We start from the raw sequence: 14,480 nt of genomic DNA on the forward strand, positions 1-14,480 counted from the left end.
GCCAGAACATTCCAAGTTTCACTGTCTACTGTGAAAATACTTTTGGACCTCACTGTACTTTAAATTAAGTTGTTAAGTCAATCTTCATCAGTTTCTACACAAAAATATGATGAGAATAATATGTAATATGTGTAACATGAGGTCTAACATAACTTCATGGTACCTAGTGCTCTATATTGTATGGCAGACATGTTCACAAGGTATCTCCTGGCGAAGAAGCCTTCGAACCTCTATAGGACCAACTTGTCTAAATAAATAGATCTTAATGATTGATTTTTCAATTATTGGACTGTGTGGCTCATTTGGTGCTTGCAACACCAAGGTTCTGGGTTTGATTCCCACACGGGACCAGTACGAAAAATGTATGCTCTGGATAAGTGTCTGCTAAATGACTAAAATGTAAATTCGAGTATTCGAGTCGGGCCTACTACCTCTTGAACATTTCCAATTCAATGAATATGCTCAAGCTGCGAATGACCCCTGATCTACCTATCCACGCCTGAGACTTGAGATCAGAGCCGGTTGGATGCTCCAGACTGTATTACGATGCTCAACCCCCTGCATCTCAATGTCTGCTGATGGTTGCCCATGCCAGTGTAAAGTGCACCGTTTGTTTTAATGGTGATACAGTTGGTCTTGTCCATTGACATATATGGTCTTGTCACCTAAAAAATGTGCAAATGTCAGGGCTGTTCTCAACCCAGGTCCAGGCCATTCACACTAACAATGTGGGACAATGTTGTCTGATGGCTCAGGAAGTAGAACATTTAGAGCAAACAGACGTAGCAGCCAACAAAGTTTTAGACAAGAGTCCACTTTCATTCAATTTTAATATAAAAAATATAGGACATTTTTTTGCCATGTTTAACATAAACAGGATGTCAGTGTTTCTCACTTGGACAAAACACTTTTTTAGCAAGACTAGCATAATGTTAACCAGCAAGACTAGCACAATGGGGTGGTAGGTAGCCTAGTGGTTAGAGCATTGGGCCAGTAACTGAAAGGTCGCTAGATCAAATCCCAGAGCTGACAAGGTAAAAATCTGTTGTTCTGCTCCTGAACAAGGCATTGTTCCTAGGCCATCATTGTAAATAAGAATTTCTTCTTAACTGATATGCCTGGTAAAAAAGAAAAGAAAAAGTGAAACCACCACATCAAAAAATATAGTTGAATGCAGTTTTTTTTCTTATATGCACTTAAAATGAAAAGAAAACATGTATTTTAATCAAGGCTAATATGAGACTATATTGTCTAATAATATATCACCACACAAAGTCTCATGCCATGCAAGGCCACAGAGGTAAGGTTTATATTGAAAAAAATATACTATTGAGAGTCAAACATCTTGTTTACTTTCAGTGTCACAAAGAAATAGAAAGACTTGTGGTTTTTGAGCCTTGAATTTTTTTAATCAACATTCTAAAGTTGTGGTTAAAAATTACATATATAATCAGCAGACAGGCCTGAGAAAAAGGCAGAACCCCGAACCCCAAAGAAGCAAAAAAAATTACATAATGGGTTACATGACTGGTTATCTGATTCCCTTTTGTATTTTTAAATACACACACAAAAAAATTCCAACATTCAATTCAGTTTGCCATATTTCCCTTGTAGATATATAGTAGACATATGGAAACAATTGACATATATTGGCATTTCCACAACAGTATCTTTTCATATCGTGAACAAATAAAGTAATCCATATATACAAGATGTACATTTAAACAAATGACAGTCAGTCTACCGAGAGTCACACAGCTAACCCAGTCAGCCCCCACCATTTTCACCTTGAACTGTCCACTCCACTTCCCATCACCATCCACTCTACTCCCAATCACTACCTATTGCCAATCAACCTCCTCTATCCCATCCCTGCTGGGCAGTTGATGAGCGGGCAGCTGTTAGAAGTTCTACAACCATATCCCCGGTGCCGAACTGGGACCCCAACTGTGCATAGACTGGCTGTCTATCACTGCTGTGGCCATGGCCTCCACACAGAGTCACTGTGCTCCATGTACGGCTTGGAGGGGGAAAGACGCTCTATGTTACCGAGGCCAGTTCTCAGACCTGGGCCTGGGTGAGGCTGTGGCAGCTGCTGTCTAGCCAGGGGAGTTTGGTCGGGGGTGGAAGGCGATGTACCATGGAGCTGGGCAGATGATGGAGGATGGGTGAGCCCCATGCGGGACCTCTGAGGTAGGGCATCAGCATCGTTGCTGGGCTCATCCAACTCCTGGCTCTTGGTTGCTATAAAGTGGCTGACTCTTAGTAGGCATGATCTCATGCCCTCACGGTAGTTATGCTGCTTCCTCTTGCAGGGGGACCTCTGCTCTTCCCCACCCTCTTTGAAGTGGCCTCTTTTCATTTGCTGATTCTGTTGTTCTCCTTCAGGCTCTGTCCTCAGGAAGTTGACCACACTCTCCAAAATCTCTGCCTTTTCCACCTTGGGATTCTTCAGTTTCTAAATAAACAAGTACAAAATAAATACATCTGAAAATACTCAGAAAAAAGACACAGGTGTGACAGAAAATGCGAAATTACCATAGATAACATATTCATGGTTAAAATTAAATTAATAATCTATATTAGGGAAAATAGACCATCTTCACCTCATTACTTGTGTTCTCCAACAACAAAAGTCGTAAAGTTTCCAGGCTGTGGTTGATACGATCTCTCCTCCGTTTCTCCATGAGGGGTTTGGGGACCTGAACATATAAATCCCTGAGTTAGGCCTATTCGTTTACTGACGTATAAAATTGAATGACAAAAACAGGATATCCCCGGAGATTATGTGCGTGAAGTGAAAAGAAAAAGACCAACAGAAAGTAGCCTAAAACCATCGGATTCAATTATATTGTAATGAACCCTCGACCTTCTAACCTGAGGTCCGGCGCGCTATCGACTGTGCGCAAAAGCATGCTCGTGCGGCAGAGTCGATTTCCGCGCTTATAAACCCAGGGTCGTTACAATATCATAATTTCCCAACCCAAGCAGCTAAAAGAATAAGTAAAACCACTAAACTTTACTTTAAAATTACAACAACACGTTTAGGCTTGATGAAAATCAGACGGAGTTTTGTGGCAATAAACAGCCTATCATCCATGCACCTAATTTGTACGAAACAGAAATGACAAATAATGAACTCTAATGAAAATGAAAAAGCTTTACTTACCCTTCTTACGTCCTTTTGATCTGGGAGCACAGTCTCCATTGTTTTCCTGACAAAATAATGTCGAGATGTTGTCTAAAATCAGAGAAGTAAATGGCGCTTCACATCTATAAAAGCCGTAGAATACAACCACGCCCATTCGCGCCCTCGGTTCTACTTAATTTGATTACAGTTTTCGCCCACCATGACATATACAGTCAATACATCCAGGCATAGCTATTGGTTTATTCAAGAAAGGGCACCACCCCTAATCCCAGATGCGCACGCGCTTGGCATCGAATAACACTATTGAGTCCTAGGCCTAATCCTGTACCCTAATTTCGTTTGAGAAATGTCCCACTGGGCACAGAAGTCAATTCAACGTCTAGGCTATGTGAAATGACGTGGAAACAACGTTGATTCAAACAGTGTGTGCCCAGTGGGAAGGCTTATCATGTAATTCGAGAAATTAATACTTCATCATGATATCTTTATCGTCATAGTAGGCTAATATGTGGAAAGGTGGAAACTGCAAATCCATGAGGTTCAACGTTTTCATAAAACAATACATTCCGAACAGAGTGAATGTCTGAATCCATAATATATGACCTTTGTTTTAAAACCATGTTTATGTCTGTGTCAGCAAAGAGGACAGTTAAACATTGTTAGGGGGCTGTGACATTGGATCATATAGCATAGGCTATAATTCATATAAAAACAAGAGTTATCTTTATTCTAATGTTCCATTTGTAATGTATGCCTGTTGCTGGCCTTATACACCCACATGCCATCATACACAGCCATCTCACAACATTATAACCAGTGGCTACAAGTCATCGTTGTCTTAAAATGTCTGATGTGTTTTAAATGGCTTCATCCCCCACAATCTAGCAACATCCAAACTGATGTTGGTGTGATGGTCTGGAGTCTGGGATGGTGATAGGCCACTTCTTAGATTTGCATTTGGATGGGACTCAAATGTCCCATTCAGGTGTCCCACAGAGGCTAAAACGTCCTTACAACAATAGGGTCGACAATTCAGTTTAAGGACATGTTCAATTTATAAACATGAATACATTGATAGTCGGATAAGGACCATTAGAAGGTGATGGACGACATTAACCACAAAGATGTGTTCACCTATCTCAATTCAAGACACGACTGGATTACACGTATTGGACCATTCAAAATCTTCTAATTTGAATAGTTTAAATATTTTGATTTACAGTAACGTTATAAACTACTATGATATTATATTCGGTTCTGTCATGTATAATACATTAATTAGCTTATGTGATCTTGCAGAAATCAATTCAGCTTTGATCTAACTTTATTAAATGAGCACCATTCTCCATTCATCAATGACATTTTCCAGAGTAGACTGTTCTCTGGGCAGCGGAATGAGTAGAGCGGAGAATATTCCGCACATGCACACACGCTTCGGATTTCGGACCCAAAGCCGCAGCCACTCCGCAATACACACATCTAACTCCTCATTTAGACCCATGTTTAGTCAGACATTTTACTTAATAAACGCATTGAAAGTATGGGAAAATTAGAAACTGCCGGCGGCTCACCTTGGAGACCACTAGCCTAACTGCCTATCAAGGTCTAGGCTTTCTTACTGATGTTTTATACTGACATTTAAAGCTATCATTGAAACCCTGCCCACGGCATTAACCCGTGGTGATATAAACTCTGCAAAACCCTGGTAGCACAACAAATCTCAACCTTTGCACAAGTCAGCCGTTGCGCACGGCACCTGGCCGCCTTGAGCCTTCGTACCTTTGGTGATTTCACGTAGAGGTAATACCTTTATGGGAGGACACCTACATTAAACGATATCTGGCGTTGTAGTGAATTCGCAGAGAAACGTTGATTCGGTTAAACCCAATTAAATTGATCATATAAGGTCTAGGCCGTTAGTATTTGTCCTACAGACAATAATGAAAAATAGTAGTGCTTAGTCAAACCGTGTTTTATAGAGAGTTCCCTAAACATTTGTGGCCCTAGCCGTGATCCCACCATCATAATGGGGATATGTGGAGATAACAACGGAATGATCGGATCAGGGACATCCCGTAGAGATTAGCTGGATTTAAAGAGGCACTGATAGTTCCGTTTAACAAAAAAGAGAGAGCTTCTTTCTTACGGCTTAGTCACTGGTGAGTGCTCTGATGAATCATGATTTCTGTTTAATCCCGTGTGTGCGAGCGCGCGTGCGCGAGATAGGTCTAGGCTGTAACTACGCGTTTAGAAAGGAATAGCCTAATTGTGTGCAATAAAATGTCTTCCAAAATGTCAACAATATAGACAATCTATGAAATATCAATTAATTTAAAATGGCAGATGATTTGAACAAATGCCTTTGTCATTATCAAACACCATCAGCTTGTTTGGCTATAGTCTGCCAACATGTCCTTGAAGATAATCCTTCTCTTATAATCGGTTAAAAGAGCATCTTTCTGCTCAGTGTGCACCTGCACTACAAAGGACAAGAAAACAAAAGTGGTATCAATAATTTCAAGGCACGTGGACCCGCCCCATAAATGAGCTGGAGTGATGGACACAGCGCGCTTGCTTGCCCCACTGAAGGAATGCAATTAGCGACATCTGGCCTTTATTAATAAGGTCTCGAGACCCCTGGCCGCTTTGAGAAAGTCCCAACCAATATAGAAACTCTTCATGCGCGTCAGCTCTGCAGACAAAGGGGTCAAAACGGCTTGGACTCAACGATAGAGCTAAAATATCAACACAATTTCACACTAAATTCGTGCAAATATGTACAGATATTTCAGCAGATTTCGTGCGTTTTTGTTCATCATAATACACAACTTTTTTGTACAACTTAATTAATAAGAAAATACACACATTTTTGTGTGACTTAATTCATGGGAAGATACATTTTGGGGGGCAAACTTTGGAACAATCTTATTAGAGCAATGCATGATGGGTAATGATGTTCTACACTGCTTTTTTTTGTGTCCCACATTTATTTATATAAAAATACAAACGTGTACTGTCACCGAAATAGTTATAATATAATAGTAGCCTTATATTGTTTTTATTTATTAATGCGAATACTGTTTTCAATGCTTGTTTTTGCTTAATACTTTGGGATGCTGATGCACTTGTAGTCAGAAACACACTTTTTTTCCTGTAAGCAACTATAGGCCTACACGACTTTCTTCATAGTGCGTTTCATATTTCATGGAGCCTACATTACACAATTTTCTTCATAATGCATTTTATACAAGACTAATTGTATGAGGGTTGCCAGACTGGAGAAAAAAATACAGATTTTTTTTTTTGTTTTTTTGTGGTATGATGAAGGTATTTGATTGGGGAATGGGGATACATATTCTATTATGGTAAATTATAATACACATCAGAATACATACACACACACACACACTCACTTTGTTTGTACTCATGTTATAGCCAACTCTCGACTTTTGTATGAATTATTTTTCATGAAATATTTGTATCATGTTGTCGTGTATTCATTATCTTTAATTGGTTAAATGTTTGTAGTTTGCATGTTTCAGTAATGATTAACATGTTTAAATAGTCGTAAATCTCTGCTTTATTTAGCTTTTGGTATATTTGGCATTTTTATACATATTCTTTATTTCCATTGAAGAAAGCAATAATTAATCAACACTCTACTGTAAATAAATGGACACTACCTGTTATAAAATGGAAATTGCTCTCTGTAACTAAATGGTGAGAAATGCTCAGTCCGAAGCCATTTGGCTATGGGTTTCACAGCACTATAATAATGATACAAGTTATATCAGCTCAAAAAGGGTTTATTTACAACCTATGGGGTATGAGATATTGTGAATAGTGGCATAGGATAGTCTGAAATGAATGAATATACCCTAACCCTAAGCTATGTTCAATGTCAGCAGCAATTTTCAGTGAGAAATGTTCAGTCTGAAGCCATTCGGCTATGAGTTTCACAGCCCATAATGATACAAGTGATATCACCTTAAAATGGGTTTATTTACAAACTCTAGGGTATAACATATTGGGCAAAATGGTGTAGGAGAGTCAGTCTTTGCCAACGAGAACCAAGAGGGGCCTAACTTTGTCCTTCATGACTGGGAAAGGCTTCAATTCTAGGCTGTAGGAAATCCTACATCCATCTCATTAGATCAGAACAGGATGGATCAACAGTGATTCATATTACTGGTTTGTATCCTAAAAAAAGGACAGTTGTGTTTTGCAGCATAACACACTTATATTATTTGTCTATCCATATGATGTGGATCATTGTCAGGTTATTAGACGTATAAGCTTAAGTAACAAAAGAACACCATGATTGTAATAACACTTTGAACAGGTCGGCCAAACGCTGGGCCAATTGTGCGCCGCCTCATGGGTCTCCCGGTCGAGGCCGGCTGCGACACAGCCCTGGATCGAACCTGGATCTGTAGTGACACCTCTAGCACTGCGATGCAGTGCCTTAGACCGAGCTTCAGGCAACTTTGATGTAAGGCTTGATCACACCTGTAGTGACTACTTCTATCCGTCACGCCCGTTGTTGATTATCCACCGTTCACTAGATATATCAATGTAACTACACCCAACACAATGTTGAAAAACAGAATGCTTCCCACCACTAGAACACATAACTAGGCGTGAGCTGGACGAGATCCCAACGCTGCCACCAATGTAGCGTAAGAAAGTGAAAGCTACAACCGGGACTCTAACCAGGGCTCGTACATTGCAAAGTGAGCTGTAATAGCTGTTGTCATGAAAGCCTAGTAGGCCTCTGGGCAGTAGGCCTACAATGCCTTGTTACAATAGTATATAACATGATTGACAGGACCGTAATAATCATCATGAAATGGCCTTGAAAGTGCCATAAGTGTAAGCCAACATAATTCATTATTTTACATGAACCTGTTTAACTGCATTGACATGGCTTAATTGATCATAGCCTAGACTTGTTATAGTTGCAAATACCATGCAGCTGCACCAGGGGAATTTAAATCAAACAGATTTTTTTTGCAGGTCTTCTGTTTCCCCCAGATTTATAGATTAATTAATTTCCCATCATGAAAACGTATCCCCATTCCCCAATTGAAAACCTTCATCGATTCCACAACAAAAAGACAAATAAAGCTTTTAACTCCAATCTGGCAACCCTCATAAAACCCGACATAGCACCAGTATCTCAAAGTATTAAGCGAAAAGAAGCATAAAAAAACGCATTGGCATTTATTAAAAATAAAAATAAACGCAAGGCTACTAATATAAAATAATTATTTAGGTGACAACCTGGTTGATTAACAATATTGGGTTGTTAACGCGTTTGTTTTTTATATAAATAAATGTGGGACACAAAAAAAGCAGTGTAAACGCTGTTGCCCAAAATGCATTGCTCCAATAACTTTTAAAAGATTATTCTGAAGTTTTCCCCTCCAAAATGTATTTCCCTATGAATGACGTCACACGATTTCCCCCCTATTTTCCTACGAATTAAGTTGCACAAAAAATGTGTATATTTTCACATGAATTAAGCCACACAAAAATGCACGAAATCTGCTGAAATCCTTTTTGTACATATTTTCACGAATTGAGTGTGAGTTGTGTTTTTTTACAAAGGAAGATGGAGATTCTCGAGGTCTTCAATGTTCACATACTCACATATTCAACTTCTTATAGCCTACAATTGATCGACATCATTGTAGTCCGACCTCTATGCACACCTGAAACCAAAAGGACCCTTAACCGCTTCTTCTTCTTCTTGCGGGTGGGTGCAAGCCATAAGACTGCTAAATAGTTAACCAAATAGCTACCCGGACTATCTGCATTTACCCGTTTTGCACTGACTTTTTTGACTCATCACATACGCTGCTGCTACTGTTTACTAGCCTATCTGTCACTTTATTTCTAGTTAGGTCTATGTGTACATATATAACTCAATTACCTCGTACCGCTGGACATCGACTCAGTACTGGTACCCCGTGTATATAACCAAGTTATCGTTACTCATTGGGTATCTATTATTACTTTTATTATTACGTGTTTAACTTTTCTATTATCTCTCTATTTTATTTATCTCTGCCTTGTTGGGAAGGGTCCCAAGTTAGCATTTCACTGTTAGTCCACATGTGACAAATACAATTGGTTTTGACCTTCTCATTGTTTGGACTGTGCATAAAAGCGGCACACTTGGCTCAAAAGATGGCTCATGGCGCTCACACACCCGCCCACTCCTGCAAATACACACGTGCACGCTTAACACCTAGGTGCAACCTTAACTTGACACCACATTAGCTATTAATCAAACCCGACCCCCCGCCCACCCTACCAGACATCCACAATCACACCTGATTCATTAGGGAGTTAATTATTCTTGACCTTTTTACGTACATCCTTTCGCTTTTGTTAAAACTACACTTTAAATAATTTTGTTAGCCTACACTTGAAATAGTATAAATAGCACATTACCTACTGGACTCAGACGTCAGTTCAACGTCCAGTTTTGATTTACATTTGAATTTAGTAAACTAACATGAATTCAACGAGAAATCAACACAAATGTGAAACATGTCATTGGATAGGTTAAAAGTTGGGTGGAAATAGACAAAAATGAATTCCCGAAATTGCAAATAAAATTGCTATCAGTTTTCCACGTTGATTCAACATTGCATTTTTTTGTTAAAATGACAAGGGAAACAACGTTAATTCAACCAGTTTGTGCCCAGTGGGTATTGTAGTGACTTCAATAAATATTTTTGTGATAGTATGCCTATGGTTAATTGGAGTATGCTGGGGTGTGTATTGAATTCGCCACCCTTTCTCCTGGAACAGTCCTGTTCTCACGTGGCCTGTAAGTATATCAACACTTTACGGAGTGTGCGGATATATCACACGTCATAAAAAATAACTATTCACCTGTTTGTCACTTCTTCACTGTTCCCATGAGTAAATTATCTTTCCCATAGGCACACTTCCATGGTGCCAAATGCACATATAACGAAATGGTACTTGTAGACAGGAGAAAATGCAATTTACAATTGTGACCCTTTAAACAAAAAACTGGGTCGCCATAATAGACTAGTGTTGTTTAACATAATAGCATTTTATTTTCTTCATTGCTGCATCTGCTGCTTAGCATTATTATAACCCTCTAGCTTATAGGCTAATAATAATTCGTTATTCGACAACGTGATCAGTAGAAAACAGAGCCAAATGTGATTTCATAGGTGTTAAACATTTGCTATGGTCTTCGCGAGTCACCAAATTGTGAAGCACGTACAGTATGTATCCAAGAGGTGTCAACTCATCGCCATGCTGTCTCCATCGCTCTCGGATTTCTGACTATTTTAGATTTTTTTTGTTGCTTTCGATAAAATCTAACTCTTAAAAACTAATCCTACTGTTGACAAATATTTAGTATGGTGACGGTTGTTTATCAGATTAGCCTACTTTTAAGAAGAATTTGAATTAGAAATACACAATTAAAATCGAAATTGAACTGGAAATTAATGACAAATATGGCCTCATATATTTTTTTAGCAAGAGAGCTTTGAAATTGTGGATTTGTCCGTTAGTTTAGCATTTCGTATTTTACTAGGATCCCCATTAGCTGTTGCCAAGGCAGCAGCCACTCTTCCTGGGATACTGACAGAGATAAAACATTACATCAAACAAAATATTGTGCATTATACAAATGTACATTGCTCCATCATCACATTACATTATTACAATACTACACGACATTAAAACTTCCCACCCATAAACCCTATCTTAATTTATCTCATTTTATTTCAATTACAATGAAGTTGCAGGAGAGAATTTACAGAGTTTTCAGTTACGTCACTGTCACCTCTACACCAATCTGTGTGGCCTCTGTGATATATAAACTGGTGTAGCACTGCGCACCCCATTCATTCAACACCCGTGATCCGAACTGCAAGGAACTCACCAGTCCGTGCCATTTTTCTTCTGGACATTTCTTCTAAAATAATGGGCACAATGATAAAGAAGAAAATCGGAAATTCAAGCCCGAATAATACCAAAAGTATGAAAAGGGTGAGTAGGACCTTGTATTGTTTTACTCTGATTTTGGTATGTTTTCAGATGTGTCATGTGTAGGCTATGGGAAATGCATGGAAAAATTGAATAATAATAGCCTCATGCTTTGCAGTGATAGCTAACATGTACAGTAGCTAACATACTGTATACATCAGTATGGTATTATACCTAAATTAAGGTAAATTAGGCCTAGAAAATAAATCAGTTTGATTACAATTGGCACCTCTCCCCCCTCTTGTCTCGATGCAGATGTTAAAGCCAGTTATAGAGAAGAAAAGACGAGACCGAATAAATCAGAGTTTTAGCGAGCTAAGGATTTTGTTACTGAACTACAAATTAGATTCGGTGAGTTTTTCAATCCATCCAATCCTATCTAGCCTTCATTGTTGTAGTCTGTGAGTCTATAGCGCCGTCCAAAGGCTTTTACGTGGCTGTTTATTTTTTATTTTAACCTGTTTCCTTATTAGTCTATTCACTCTATTCATCTTGACCATTCACAGCGTTTACAGAACCCCAAACTGGAGAAAGCAGAGATTCTAGACCTGGCTGTGGAATATCTTCAAAAAAGGACAGACAAACGAAYCATAAGCAATGGTAAGTATATCTAATTAGCTCTAGGCCTGCAAGTGTGTTTGCGAATGATCATCTGCAATGCATGAAATTGTCTGCAAAGATTCAAAATTAAAAATGTTTCCCTCTCCCACCCTTTAACTTTTTTTTAGATTGTTCCAGCCAGGCTGTGTGTGGGCCGAAGGAGGTGCAGCAGGTTATTCACAGTGAGGTCTCCATGGCAGGCGTCCCCAGTCCCCCAGCAGCAGCATACTCCAGGTCTGCTCTCCCTGCCATCTACACCGCAGGCTTCCAGCAGTGTGTCTCTCACCTGGCTGGCTTCATGGGCAGCAGCAGCCCCTTGGAGAGAGAGGGCTTCATCCTCCTCCAAGGGCTGAAGAGCTACATAGACAGTCAGTGCCCAACCACAAACACCAGTACAGCCATGTACCCATCCAGTCAGTACCCAACCACAAACACCAGTACAGCCATGTACCCATCCAGTCAGTACCCAACCACAAACACCAGTACAGCCATGTACCCATCCAGTCAGTACCCAACCACAAACACCAGTACAGGGCAGCTGCAGTGCCCATCCTCCCCGTCATTAACAGACATCCATCTGAGGTCAGGTGGTAAGGAGATGGCTCATTGGGCGGACATGGTGCCTGTGAGAGAGGGATGCCGTCCCTCTAAACAGGGGGCAGTTCTCTGCCTCCGCAAATCCACTTTGTCGACCACCCACCATTCTTCCTGCCAACCAAATGGCCACTCGTACCCCTTGACACCTGACTACCTCTCCCCACCTCTGTCTCCTTGCCTTTCTTGTTCTTCTTCGGTTTTCACCACCCCTCCTCCCTACTTCTCGTTTCCCTGTCACTTTAGTTTCCCTCCCAGCCTGTCACCTATTTCCTCCAACCCCTCATCCTGCTCCGGATCCCCGTCGCTACATAACGTCCCTTCTCCTCCACTTGGTTTTTCACCCACCCTCCCTCTCTCAAGTCCTCCCACCCTCCCTCTCTCAAGTCCTCCCGGCCTCCCTCTCGTCCCCTTTCCCTCCCATACGTCTCTGTGGTCCCCTATGCCTGCACGAAGGCAAGAATTATTTATTAGCTCCACACACTGGAGACCCTGGTAGAAAGCCAGGTGAGCGTCAACTGACAGAGGGACTATGAAACAGTTCAACTGGACCAACGTTAGAGAAACTGACAAGAGGAGAGAGCCACCTGGTGGAGATCATGGAGGTAACCTGAACATGACCCTGCTGCTGCTGACATTTAATATGGTGCTCTTCTCGTTTGATCAACTTTCCTCATAATTTCTGAAATGTTCCCCATATTTGTAACARGTCAGTATTCATAATCTCTCTCTTTCATTTTTTTAGATAATCCTTGTAAATATGAATTGCATAAACTGTGTATAAATGTATAAATATATATATATTGTCCTGTAAATATATTGTTAGAGAATAAACTGAACTGTACAATGGAACCATAACTCAATCGTTCTTCTTCTGATGGTTAGGATGATTCTCGGGCCTGTGCCTGAATGCTCTGTAAATTGAAATTCCCATGTAGGCCTGGGTATGCACAGGTGAGGTGACTTGTTGCACACTCCCACCTAGCTTTTTGATTAGGTACTGCAGTCCTTCCATGTGGTTTGAGCGTCTATTCAATACTTTGCCAGCAGAAGGCGCCATCAGCTCAAAGAACAGAGTAGTGTGGTAGAAGTCTCTCCATCTCTTTGACCCTGTCACAATGAAAGCAATAAGATACGCTGTCAGTTCAATAGAGCACTTCATTGTTTCTGGCTCTTTTATCAGTCCCGTGATAAGCCTAAGATGCTTCATACAAGCATCATTATTTTCTCTCTGTCTCTCCCAGGCTCAGATAAATGCTCACCCTTCTCCTAATCTGCTGTTCTAATCTCTATTACAAGACCTGAATATTTTCTGTACAAGGTACTGAGGGATTTGGCTAGAGAAAATAGACTTTCTGACATGATAGAACATGTCTTTGGATAATGGTTATTTATCCCTCCTCATTCCCGCCCTCCCTATTCCCTCCCTCCTTCTGTCCCTCCTTCCCTCCCTTCCTCCCTCCCTCTGTCCCTCCTTCCCTCCTTTCCTCCCTCTCTCTTCATTGAAGAGGCTTTCTCTGTACCAGTGCCATTAGTTATGAGGTGGCCATTGTTCATTGTCAGAGATATAAGAAGGCAGACAGACACATCAGGTTGATTATCCACACTGTCTTTCTGCAGGTTTTGATCATTCCTGAATCAAAGAACCATGTGACAGTTAGTAGAAAGGGCCGGCCACCAAGCTAAAGAGGATATTCTACCTCTGCATTACTCATAATTAAAAGGGAAAGTGATGACCTGACAATGGTTGAAATCCCTCTGGCATTTTCTCAGGGTACGCTGATTAGTACTGATCCTGTTACCCTCTGTAATCATCGTTTTGTTAGCCATGAATGCACCCCATGCATTCCTGATTAGTCCCAAACAGCCAGGGAGGGAGAAACTTATAGGAAACCCACAGGAGGAGGAGGGTGTGTGGAGATGTCATGGTTTGGTCATGGTTTATTGGGTGCATAGGTAAATACATTGGTGTTGGCACATTTCTAAAGCAAAATGTTGGAAGCAGGGTTGGTGTCGAAGGCTTTCATCATTCATGTGCACACACACACACACACAGCATAGGTAAATACATTGGTGTTGGCACATTTCTAAA

The 14,480-nt window shown here is 40.4% G+C and overlaps 2 protein-coding genes across 2 annotated transcripts; one reads left to right on the forward strand and one right to left on the reverse strand.

Annotated features, from left to right (window-relative positions):
• Positions 1-930: 930 nt before the first annotated feature.
• her5 (hairy-related 5) lies at positions 931-3,302 on the reverse strand. The gene is made up of 3 exons (XM_023991902.2): positions 3,170-3,302; positions 2,607-2,702; positions 931-2,458 (listed from the first exon to the last, which is right to left on the reverse strand). The coding sequence occupies exons 1-3, from the start codon at positions 3,206-3,208 to the stop codon at positions 1,970-1,972; spliced, it is 624 nt and encodes a 207-aa protein (XP_023847670.1). The 5' UTR covers positions 3,209-3,302; the 3' UTR covers positions 931-1,969.
• A 7,767-nt stretch (positions 3,303-11,069) lies between these two features.
• On the forward strand, positions 11,070-12,978 carry her11 (hairy-related 11). Its single transcript, XM_023991903.2, has 4 exons — positions 11,070-11,197; positions 11,450-11,545; positions 11,701-11,794; positions 11,923-12,978. Exons 1-4 carry the CDS (start codon positions 11,132-11,134, stop codon positions 12,885-12,887), a joined length of 1,221 nt encoding a protein of 406 aa, XP_023847671.1. The 5' UTR covers positions 11,070-11,131; the 3' UTR covers positions 12,888-12,978.
• The last annotated feature ends 1,502 nt before the right edge of the window (positions 12,979-14,480 follow it).

Source organism: Salvelinus sp. IW2-2015, linkage group LG8 (genome assembly GCF_002910315.2).
Source record: "Salvelinus sp. IW2-2015 linkage group LG8, ASM291031v2, whole genome shotgun sequence".
NCBI lineage: Eukaryota > Metazoa > Chordata > Actinopteri > Salmoniformes > Salmonidae > Salvelinus > Salvelinus sp. IW2-2015.